At 40.0% G+C, this 12,134-nt stretch overlaps 1 protein-coding gene across 2 annotated transcripts in view; it reads left to right on the top strand.

Moving 5' to 3' along the window:
- The window catches only part of RORA (RAR related orphan receptor A), a 384,497-nt gene that overhangs the window by 350,885 nt on the left and 21,478 nt on the right, over nucleotides 1-12,134 (top strand). For both annotated transcript variants that reach the window (XM_062583485.1, XM_062583486.1), the window contains one exon: nucleotides 12,039-12,124. In XM_062583485.1, coding sequence (XP_062439469.1) covers nucleotides 12,039-12,124 — 86 coding nt within the window. The remainder of the gene's footprint in view (nucleotides 1-12,038; nucleotides 12,125-12,134) is intronic.

The following is a 12,134-nucleotide window of genomic DNA, read 5'->3' as shown; positions in this document are numbered from 1 at the left end:
GAAGCTGTCCGAGTATAGGGAAGAGTGATGGCAAAGTTAGTGCGTCTGTTTTCCACTATCCAGGAGTCTCGTTCTAGGTAGTGCCTATAACACTGGTGGGGCCTGGTCTTGATCTGGAGTGCATCTTGGTCAGGAGCGCATGCACTCCTGGTCGGTACTGCTGCCACTGAGATGGGGCACGGATTGAAGGGAGCATCTTTCTTAGAGAGGAAGACACAGTGACTTGTCCAGTAGAGATTCAACCTCTCTCTGGAGAGCTGAGTTGTGTCCTGTTACTCAGCAAAGGGAAACATGGTCTGTAATCAAGCTGCTCACAAAAAAAGCTATAAATCCTTGATAATGTCTGCACTTCCACTATCTGCAATACATATTAGGAAATGTACGGCAGCTGTGAAGCACTGATTGGTTTTGTATTTCAGTGAAATTTTCTATTTCTAGATGGAGAAAGCATAGGTATAATCAATACATTTTGTGCTCTTCCCCTGATCACAAGCTCGGTGGGTAGCTGACACTGGAACTGCTGAGGATGTGGCTTCCTCTGAGGCAGAGTCCCTCATTTTCATTGACGCTCTAAGACGAGCTCCCCGAGGAGCTGTGAAAAGGCAGAACAACGCCAGGACATTAGGAGCAGTAGTGATGGAAAACATCACTGGATAGACAGGTGTCCCTGAGTCAACCAGGAACACGCGGTGTGCCGGCTTCAGCAGAAGGTCTTTGTGAGTTTTGAGGGATTCAGGTTTTCTCTTGAATAGATGTGCTTTTAACAGCCTTGTATCACAGAAGGAGTTCTCAAAATCAGAATTTGATTCGCAGAATAAATGCTCAGTATTGCCTGGCCTGAGGAACCAACAAGGGGGTGTTGGAGGGAGTTAAAGTAGAGCAGGAGGAGCTGAAAGGTTTCGCACTGTTCAGAGTTCTGAAGTTGTTTTTGGTTGTTGTTCATCTCTTAGATGAATCACCTGAAAATGAAAATTTAAACTAGACATCTAAAGCATACCTTTGTGAGAAACTAATGATTCCACTTGGCATGCAGCATCAAAGGAAGCCTTTTTAATGACATCAAGTTCATGTACAGCCAAAAAGCAAAAGAAAGTATTTTAAAAATGCAGATGTTGTCACTTCAGAATAGTGAAGTTTCTAGTCTGGGTAAAAGAGTTTTTCTGCTAATTTTTCTTCTAGAAGCGAATGTAGTTTTTGAGTGTTTTTTCTCCTCTCTTGTAAGGAAGTGGCTTCTGCACCAGCCATTTTGTCTGGCTTTTACCTTAATCGTACCAAGTACCATTTCTCAATACATACAGTGATACATCCTGCTACTTCTGCAGAGGCTAAACCTCTATTAAAATTTCTGCAGTCTGGCAGAACTGCAAGACGAAGCTGAATCATGACAAAACACTTAGTTTTAAAAGATGCTTTCACCTTATGGGGTTCCCTTCTGCTCTGCTTTATCTACTGGATTCTTTCCGTATTTTTTTTCCATCTGATTGTTGCCATCTCTGAGGAGATTAGTGTTACACTGGAACATGATTTGGCCAAATAGTATTTTTTGCGCTTTGTGATAGAGAAAATATGGAGGGGATGGGTTGCTAATCAGCAACAACCTTCAAAACAGCATTATGCAGGAACTATGAGCCGTTGATCTGCGAGCTGCAGGCCTATGAGGAGAGCGAAGTTGCAGCATTATCCACAGTTAACTCCCATTGACCTCAAGTCCCTTTAACAGTTCAGGAGCCTGTCACCTTGTTAATGAATTTAGTTGAAATTATTAATAATTTCGACACTGTATTGCAATGTGATTAGCTTTCCCAGGTGCTTTTTAATCAAGTGACTCTAGGTGTCATTTGATTTGTGCTAACAGAGACGCTAATGAGACTGCTGAACTGACATGTAATTTTGCAAATGGATAGCATGGATGTACATGGCTTCTTTTAACAAAATTACATGACTCAGTTTTGCATTGTTCGAAAGTCTGAGAATCTTTATGTACCCTTTTACTGCTGTTCTAAAAAGCTACTAAAACACCCTTCCTTTATCAAAGCTAGTGTAATTTAGCTAGCAACTAATTTAATCTCATAATCTTGAATGTGGTGTTAACAATACACCTTTTTAACAGGGACTAAAATAATTGCTTTCCAAGTATTGATAATTTAAGACTGTTTTCACCCAATGAAAAATAATTAAAGAGTGCTGTACACTTAGAGAGATGTACTACTTCTAGCTGAGTTGTTGAACTGTTGCTTAAAATTGGCAAGTGGCTGGTAATTTCTTCTTATTTTCTCACTGCCAGCAAACAAGCAAACATGTGGAGATACTCCCACAAACAAGTACATTTAATTAAGGGAAAAAAGCTACTAAGGTAGTGTTGGAGTTAACAAACGCCAGTTCTGACACTTGATAGCAGGAAATTTCGTATAAAATGTGGCCTCTGTACATTAATCCATAGAAGCAAATGTCAGAGGCAATTTGGATTTTCACTCTAAAACTCAACATTATTAAAAGACATTCTTTAATAAGATCTGAAATGTATTAGTTTCTTCCAGAGAAAAGGGAAGGTGGACAGAAATACGAATACATTTTAAGATTTTCAGTGCATGGTTTTGGGGTGGGGTTAGGGGGGTAGTAGGGAGGAGAGAATACAGTTGTTACTGTCCAAATAGTTCTAGCAAAAAAAAATTACTCTAAATTGTGTTCTCATGCAAATTTCACTTTGTTTTCCTCTCCATTATTAATAAGAAATGAAAGCCCACCATACAGACACCGCGAGTTAGAAATCAGCCTAGGTTTGCTGTTCCCAGTGTAAGAGAAAAATCAGTTGCAAAGACTACAAGAAACTCCAGTGTGACTGAGTGTATAAGGGCACTTTCCCTGCCTCAAGGGGCACATGCATCTTGGCCTACCAAGTCACTCCTTATTTTTTTTTTCTTTTTCTATTTTCGTTTTTTGACAGACAATATGGATTGGTTTGTTCTAGCAGCAGAGCAGCATGGTTTAGATCATATGATACTAGAACTGTGCTTGTGTCCTTGCTGCATATGTTCCTCTTCGCCAATGCCCAAGGTTAGTGGTTATCTGTAGGAAGAAATTAGGGATGACAAAAATCTAGTGCACTCTAGGAGCCTGTAAAAGCACACAGCACGGGCTGCCCGAGGCGTGAGCCTGCTGCTTGCTGAATACACGGTATAGCAAAGCGAAACAGAAAAAGCAGCCAAGGTGGCTAGCTCCCACAGTAACAGCTTGCACCTATGTTTCTTCTAAAATTTGTCATTTTTGTTTTTCTGTCAAGAGCTGTGTTTTGTAGCTATGTCATCAAAGCTGTAAGCTTTGTTTCCAGAAGTAGAAGGGTGAAGCTGTAACGCACCCGTGGCAGCGTTGAGCCAGCTAGCCCTCCGGGTGCGCGGTTTTGTGGCAGCTCTGGTCTCTGCAGTGCAGACGCTTGGGAAGTGTGAAGGAGCGGGAGGTGTATGCGCTGTCCTTAGGTCCAAGGTACAGACTGGTTTCCTGGGTCACAAGACCAAAGTGCAAGACTTAGCCGTAAGTACCAGCCACCTAAGATAGCTGCAGAGAGGTAGAGATAAAGAACGATTATCCTGATTACATAGAAGGAGAAAATGAGACACACGCTAGTGTCCGTGTTCCCACAGCAAATCAGCACTCCAGTAAGGATTATAGGATCTATTTTTTGACATGTAGTCCAAAGCTTTGATTAAAAACTGTGTTATATTCCTTTAAGGAGAATCACATCATTCAACATTAGTGTTTTCTTCTGTTGTAAAAACTGTTTTACTGAGTTGCTTTATTTAACAGGAATTAAATTTAGCCTAGTCTTTAAATTAATGATACTCCAAATTGGTTCATCATAGCCAATGCATCTAATGTTAATTTTCAGTCAAAGAACAAGAGAGGAATAAAGTGGTTAAGCAGCTGAGGCACAGAGAAAGAAATTCAGCTCTGTTTAATGTGAGAAGTCACAATATTATGGGACAATGCTGGCATTCTATTAAATTTGGAAGTCTTTTATGACCATATTGAAATAATCATAACCGTCTGAAAATGCTTTGGTTTTAAAATGAAGAGCACATTGCGTAGAAACACTTCTTCCTTCATTCTTTTTCTGTTCTTTCTCTTTGCTCACATTAATCTTGGTTAAAATATCTTGTTACGGTGCACAGTGATGTTTGTATTGTGTGTTGTGACTGGTGAATGAAACTTCTCCCCTACTGCCCAGAGATGGAGTTTGTAATCAGAGTTGATGCTTAGGTTTTCCATGATACTGTCTTATCCTCAGAAGAGTTAATATTATTTTCTGTGTTGCTACACTGTATATCTTTTAGCCTATATTTCAACCATCTAAATTACCTGTTCTTAATTTAAGTAAGTTCATTAAAGCGGTGAAAAAGCTTTTAAAACTCCCTAGATTTGCCAAACTGGGCATATTTTTGTAGTACACCTTCTGAAGTAACCAGAAAATTTCCAGAAAACTAGCTTGCTGTGCTCTTGGACAAGAGAGCATGTCTGCATGTGGCCATCTTGTTTATTTTCAGCCTAGACTTGTAGTTTGGTTGTTTGATACTATATTTTGGTCTGTGGTATGGTTTCCTAATGTGACCATAGTCCCAAGCTAGAAATTGTCTTTGCCTGTCATTCCTGCAGCTAGGAACCATCATCTGGTTTTCAGCTGCTAATCAGAGTGCTGCTCTTTCTTCCTCAAAAGTACAAGAAAAAGAAGTTATTCTGTTGCTTGGTGATGTTGAGATACCAAATGGCATTGTTGAGTCAAAAAAGAAAAAGATGGGCTATATCTGGACAGAAAAAGGCAAGGCAGTGGAAAGATACAAAACCATAACATAGAGGCAAAATAAAAATCACTTGGAGTTGCACAGCTGAGAGAGAGGGAGGAAACATCTTCTCTCCGAGTTTCTCAGAAAACTCTAAACAGATTTTAGCTTTTTTATGCTCCTAAACAAATGCAGAAGTTATAGATTGTTCATGCTAGGATTTCTTTTTGTTCTAATTTTTGTAATATTTAAGAATATTCTGGTGGTCTATTGAAGCTTTTCAGCAATTTCTCATTTGAACATAACATTAAAAAATATCCACAGAGACCTCACCACAACAATTTATTTCACAGAAATAGTTATGCATGTTAGAGATTCCAAACCGGTTTTCGTAGAGCCATCTACCATTACAACTTCCAATGCCTTTTTGAAGCCAGTGCTTAACGTAATAGCAAAGTTTATGTTCTTTAGATTTAAAATTTGTGTAAGTAAAAATTTCTGGTTTAAAGTAGACAGTAAACATAAACATCAATGATGCTGGCATGAGGATATTAGCTCCTGTAACCCGTTTTCCTTTGACATCCCCAAAATCCATGCGAGAGGTTGACAGGATTTAGTTTTATTTCTAAAAGTTTGCTTTGTAAGCCCCCCAGGAGCTCAGGTCATTCTTCCATACTATTTATCTTGCATCTAATTCAGTTGTTTTTAAGTTGAACGCTTTAGTGATACAAGCAGCACGTGATCCTGGACCTAGGAAGAGAGACTCAGCTGTGCTGAGGCCCAGAGATCCAGTCCTGGCACTGCAGCATTTCTACACAGTGTGTTTGAGGTGTTGCATACTTTAGCTTTAATTAATACTTTGTTGGCTGTGTTCGTTTCTACTCCACCCATCACACCCATGGACTTCAAAAGATTCGTACCAGCATAACCTTAGTATTTATTTTATTTTATTATTAGTTGGATTTCCTAAAGAAACAAGGCTTGGAGAGGTTGTTTGTGTTTGTCTGGTTTTCTGCCCATCACTCCAATCCTCCTCATTTCCAAAGCAATTTTTGAATGTGTTGGTCAGTTCTAGCCACGCTTGAGAGCATTAGCAATCTCACAGATATGTTCCTGCAAGTTCCATGAAAATTTTAAAAAAAGATACCCAGAAAGATATCCAACTCATACTCCACTGAGGGTTATTGCCCAGCTTGAGCACAGCTCTAAATATGAGCCTCTATAAAGGAGAAGAAGATGCCACAGTTGTCCCAACTGCTGGAAAAGACCCTAGAAATCCAACCATGAGACACAAATCTGTAGGGTACCAGGCTTTGCTAGGCCTTTTCAAGAGCTGCTTGTTCTTAGCTGTACTGCTGTGTGAGCCCGCAGGCCTGCTCAGGGCCTGAATGCTGTTCTGCCGGGGCTGTACGTAGGATAAAACAGCCTTTCGCCCGAGGAGCGTATAGGTAAATGGGGCTTGTCTCAATCAGCTCCTACTGAAAACAGTTACTGTGCGCTCTGAAAATACCTCAGATTTCTAACAGCCAGATGTCATCTTTAGAAGTACATGGGGCTTAACTATTTTAGTATATATGAGTGGACAGATAGTCACTTAACTTAGCATGGTAATGGAATGGGTAGAGCAGTGCTGCCACTAGCTTTTAGTTTTGTGAAATTGCAGTGTTTGGAAGCTGCAGGTGTTTGGAAGCAAGTAATTTGCAGCCAGCTCAAATTACTTAGGGTGCATGACAGAGCAAATTATTTAGGTAATGAAGCTGAAAATGCAGGAAGATTAGAATATTATATAGTAAAATTGTTCCTTGTTAATTCAGTTTGTGATCAGATATTATGTTGCTTTAAATACCACATTACATGCAATACCCTTGTTTGAGTCAATGAATATGTATGTATATGTCAGTGAATATGTATGCCTCCTAATTTAATCAATATACTTACAAACAGCGGTAGTGATGAGGTCTGGCACAAATCGCATCCCCTCAGAAGCAGGTTAGCTCAGTTTGTGTGCAGATGGTATTTAGCTCAAAGCCCTTCTGCATTAGCTGCCAAGTACTGCGTACCGGGTGGAGGGCAGGTAGGTCAGCTCCAGGGAACTGAATGGAAGCGTTTCTTGGAGTGAAAGAAGGGACGGCTTCTTAGGGCACTGCCCTGGGACGCAAGGCCCAAGTTCTGTCCTGACTGCGGAGCAGGTTGCAGATCTGCCTTGGGGAAAGTCTTCAGTTCAGCTAGCAATTTTGGATATGCTACTTTCCCCCAGAATCAAATGGATCGGGACAGGACACTCGGTACCTGCATAGGCTTTAAGAACCAGTCTGGCACAGTAATTCGTATATGCTTAAGTTCGTCTTTATTGAGTAAAAAAGGAGTGTGCATAGCTGGAACTGCTTGCTGTTGGTGCCTGGAGAGCTAGCGGGTGGGCACTGAGAGGGGAGCTCCACAGAAACGTGCTCACCTGAACACCACAGGTTTCTCCAGGACAGCGTGATGACATACAGCACGGATGTGGAAGAGAGCTCTCCCTGCGCGCTCCTGCTCTTTCCACCAAATGCTAATTTTTGAATTCAGAAGTAGTAACAGGCAGTAGAATTCACCTAGGTTTCACTTTCTACAAGTTAGGCTTGTAATTTAGGTATCATTACATTCCTCCTCTGGTCAGTGAAGAGGAGGTGTCTGCTCCCAGGGATTCATCTCACTTGTTTTTGGATGAGCTGGAACGTGCTCTGGAGCTGCTCGTCTGTCTGCCTTCTTCCTTCCTCCTTTCTCTCAAGAAGCAGACAGGACAATTAACTTCAACTAATTACCCAGCTTTCAGATAGCTAAAGTCATCAAGGTGACTCTCATCTAAAGCACAGGAATGGGACCAATTTTTGCTTCCATTGAAGAACCCTTCCAAGGATATCAAAACTTTGAAGTTTCATACTTGTTGCAAATTAGAAAGAATAACATGATATTTGTGAACTTAGGTTTTTAAAATAACGGTGTGAAAACATGAGGGGGAATGGGAAAATATGTATATCTTTTTAATTGGAGATACATTATTTCATTAGAAATGAACACTCAGCTACATTAATGGGAAGGAAAATTTTTCTCTATGGGAGACCCTTTTCTCTTTTGAAAAATGTTGGTTTGAGGTCAGACGGGGACAGAGGTGGGCAAGCCCAGTGAAGCTGTTCCAGATTTAGGGAAAGAAGTGGAGCCTGGAGCAGGAGGGAATGAGGGATGACCGTTCTGTTAGGGATGCCAACAAAAGATGTCATGTTGTGCTCTTTCTCGTGATCTAGTAGGCAAGTACACTAGGAATTTGGTGGAGATGGTCATGTCATTTAAGCATACCAGAGGTACTGAAAAAAACTGTCAAATAAAGACATGCTAGATGGAAGGAGAAGAATGGGTCAGTGCACAAAACACTGTCTTTTTTCGTGGCGTACTTGGGCTCAAGTTCCTGTTTGGTGTGATTTTGAGCAAACCAAAGATTCTGCACTCAATTTTCCTGCTGTAAAATGGGAATAATACAGCATTAAGGCCCAAAGAAGATACATTTCTTGAAGACTACCAGACATTCCAGTGCAAGACAGAGCTGCATATTGCATCCCACATACTGAGCGACCTTGGTGCATAACTGTCAGCTGCCCTTTCCCCTGGAGATTAGTCTGCTTATGTTTGACATTGGCTCATAACAACCTCTGGCCCTCGCTGGTCACTCCTTTCTCACAGGAGCTACTTCTGTAGTGACTTGTTCAGTGCTTGAGGGGGATCTTTGCTCTGGAGCCCATGTTTGTTACTCTTGGAGGTTTGTTTGGGCTTTTATTCCTACCCCTTGCTGCCTTTGGCGCAGGATATCCATAGCAGTATTCTGGAGCACTGTTACTGCAGGGTGTGAAGCATTCTCAGGCCTTTAATCTGGAACTACAAACTACATCTGTCACTTGGGTATCTGTAGCAGTTTCTGAGCAACCATAAGAGTTTATTTTTTATTCGATCCGTATTTAAGAAATAATTTGTTCATGCATGAACCAGAATCAGCCTAAACATCACCCCAGGAGACAGAAATTGTAAACTGTAATTTAGTCTAATTCTAGTCTAAAGCATGAATTACAGTATTTTGTATAATCTTGGAAAATATACTGTACAAATATATGTAAGCCCAGAACAGGTACAATTAATGTGAACATGATAGGAAGTTTTAAGTAACTCTGGGAATGTGAGAAACCAAGTTGGAACGTATTCTCAACATGTGAAAGTATTTCCCACCTGTCTTGTTTGCATAAGAACAAGGTTTTAGCAAGTACGTATTTGCATGTCAAAGTTAAGAGTTGGGAAAATATTTTCACCCTTGTAAGAAAAATGCATAATGTTGGTATAGGCAATTTGCATTTAGTAAGTGCAAAGTATCTGAGTCCTTTCAGGCTGTATGGAAAGTGTACGAACTTACGACAGCAATTCCATTTCAGTGAGTTGATTTGCAAAGGCAGCCATGTAGAGCAGTAATTGATCTGATGTCTCTCTGTGCATTAATTTATAATACAATTGGTTGTGGCAATCCTGAGCAATTTCTGCTTCTGGGTTCCATCCCACTGTACTGCATCTCAAAAGTGAAATGTTAAGTTAAAGTACTAAATGCTGTGCACTAATTGAAACCAAGTGCCTTGAAGATTTATTAAATTCTAGGAAGTTTAGAGTTCTAAAATTATACCTAATTTAGTGCCACTACTCATATATACAGTGATCTGCAAATGCCAGCATAGCTAAAGTCTGTTTCTGTGTAGATTCTGTTTTGTTATAACAGTAACGCACCCTGGAAAATGCATTTGGGACTAATTATTGCACCTTTTAGACTATTAGTAACCTAGCTCCAGGCCATCACTTTGAAGAGATGTTACATTCCTCCAGAAACACTCTGCAGATGCCCTGTCGTTTAAGAAACAGGGATTGCATAGACAGGCTTCATGGGTGATTTAACTAATATGCTGAAGATTGTAGATAAACAAGATCCAATGATATCATAATAAGGCAGTACTTACGTGTATAAAAGCGAAATGTAAAAAAACATATTGCCATGTAGCTGTTCAGGTGAGTCTTGTTGGAGAAGTTGGAGTAGGCTGGTGATTCAATCTAGCAGAGTAGAAAAATAATTTTATATTGAAAAGGCATAACTGGGAATTGATAGATCTATTCCTGAATCTGTCTGCAAGATTTCTGTGTGAATTTGAACTTTCAGTTACACAAGTTTTGAATTTCTGTGAATTTCAATCTGTTCTTCAATTTATTAATGGGAAGTGGGGCTCATGCTGCCTTTTATGCTCTGAAGCTTTGTTCATAAACAAGTGATGTACCTAGATGCTGTAGTAATAATCAATGCATGTAGTACATTAATAAAGAAACATATACTTCATTTTTCCCTTTTATTATTTCACTTCCTACTGTATTATGTTAAATGTATTAGCCGAGAGCACAGTGAAATTAAAACACTTTTTGGAGGACTGCAGGGAGGAAGTATTTGTTTCCCTAAGCATCCTAAACTGACCCTTTAATTTCAGCCTCTCATTCTGTTGCTGCAGGGAAGGTGTGAGATTAAATGTCAAGAATGCAGAGCTCCTCCTGATGGAATCAGTTGCAAGTGGTGTCCTACTGTATGCAAACACTTTGAAAACTGCTGATACGGAGATGTCAGGAAAGCAGCAATGTAGTCATTTAGCTGCTGGGTACTGCTTTCCTCAGCAAAGCGTTTTCACTGATGTGAGATTCCTGGGAGCAAATGGGAGCTACTCGGGACTGCTCCGTTCGTTGCATTTGACGTGGTCTGGAGAATGTTTTCAAGTCGTGTTTTTGCACAGTCACTTGAAGTTTCCTGATCTGATAGTGTTGGCCTGATCCTGAACTCTGGTGGTGTGCTACAAGGAAACGGAGCACACGGTAACATGGGAAGATACAACCAAAGCTACACTGATGCATTAGAAAAAGATACTAGATACAGTCTTGTATGTTGTCACAGTCTGGGCAGCCATAAACTGGATGAAATAAAGGTTCCCTGCAGCAATCAGGCATCTTGTGAATGGATTTGAGTTCCTCACAGGAGATTAACTGCACTTCTGACTGTGAATAAATCACAGTAAGAGACCTGGCAGGAGTTGTACTCCTGTTTGGAGTAATCTAGTTCAGGATAGGGAAGGAAAATTAATGTAGCCTGATCTAAGAAGATTGCCGAAGAGAAACTGATCAGAAAGTGCTTTGCATTTTTTTGTTTGTTTGTTTTTTATCTCATGTGTAGACCCCATGTGTTTGTGTGAGCACATGCAAAAATACATAGAGGTACATGTAAAATGTGGACTACCAGTCTTCGATAGTGTAAAGCGTTGCCTTGGCATGGTTCTATCTGAAAAGAGATTTTGCTAGCAAAATGACTGCAGCCACATACTCAGATAGCAGATGAAGAGATATTCCTGAGCATATGGGAGTGCTTATTACATCCATGTATTCAGGTGGGAAGGTACTGTGATTTAGAGATGTACACAGAGAGTTTTGTCACATAGTAAACTGAATTAAATAGATATATGTCACTATACCCGTGAAGTTCAGTTTTTGTTTTTTTTTTTTTAAGTCATTGCTTACATGATGTATCTCTCTACGGCATTTTTCAGAATCTATCTTCTCCTTTGTTTTTTTATAAGCTGAATACAATACAGCTGGGTTTTCTTCCCTTGTTCAGCCTGTGGGAACTAATGCACAAATATGCACTGATAGTTCACTTACAATGTAGACACATAAATCTTGGATTTCTCGTGAAAAATAGTGTTTACCATGTTACATCTCTTTCATATTGGCCTGGATGGCATGGTCATGATCCTTCTGTTTAAGGTGTTACATTCATTTAGCTCGCATTTTTAGGCAGGGCAAACTTTAAAATGATGTTTTATAATATCACAGGAGTAAGTTGGGAAGAAACCTTTTTGGTGTCTTTTTAGCTCTTTGGCCAAAATGTGAACTCTGCTATTCTTTTTGGCTTTGAAATGCTGATTCTAGCCTTCTTGTGGGTTCTTAAACACCTTCTCCAATGACCCATTTTAATAACCCAAAAGCTATTATATAATGAGCAGCCATAATTTAGTCCAAAGCTCTAGGGGACCCTCGCAGTTCAGCAATGAATAGTTAATGCAGTATAATGTTTAGCAGGTTATTAGTTTTCACTGTACAAATGCTGATCAGGGAATGCTTTTATAAGGTGTTTAAAAGAAAATGTAATTAACTGGTTGTGTGCTTCTGTTTCAGCTCAAATTGAAATTATTCCATGCAAGATCTGTGGAGACAAATCATCAGGAATCCATTATGGTGTCATTACCTGTGAAGGTTGCAAGGTAAGCGTCT

Source organism: Rhea pennata, chromosome 10 (genome assembly GCF_028389875.1).
Source record: "Rhea pennata isolate bPtePen1 chromosome 10, bPtePen1.pri, whole genome shotgun sequence".
Lineage (NCBI taxonomy): Eukaryota > Metazoa > Chordata > Aves > Rheiformes > Rheidae > Rhea > Rhea pennata.
This window is presented reverse-complemented; position numbering and strand designations above follow the sequence as displayed.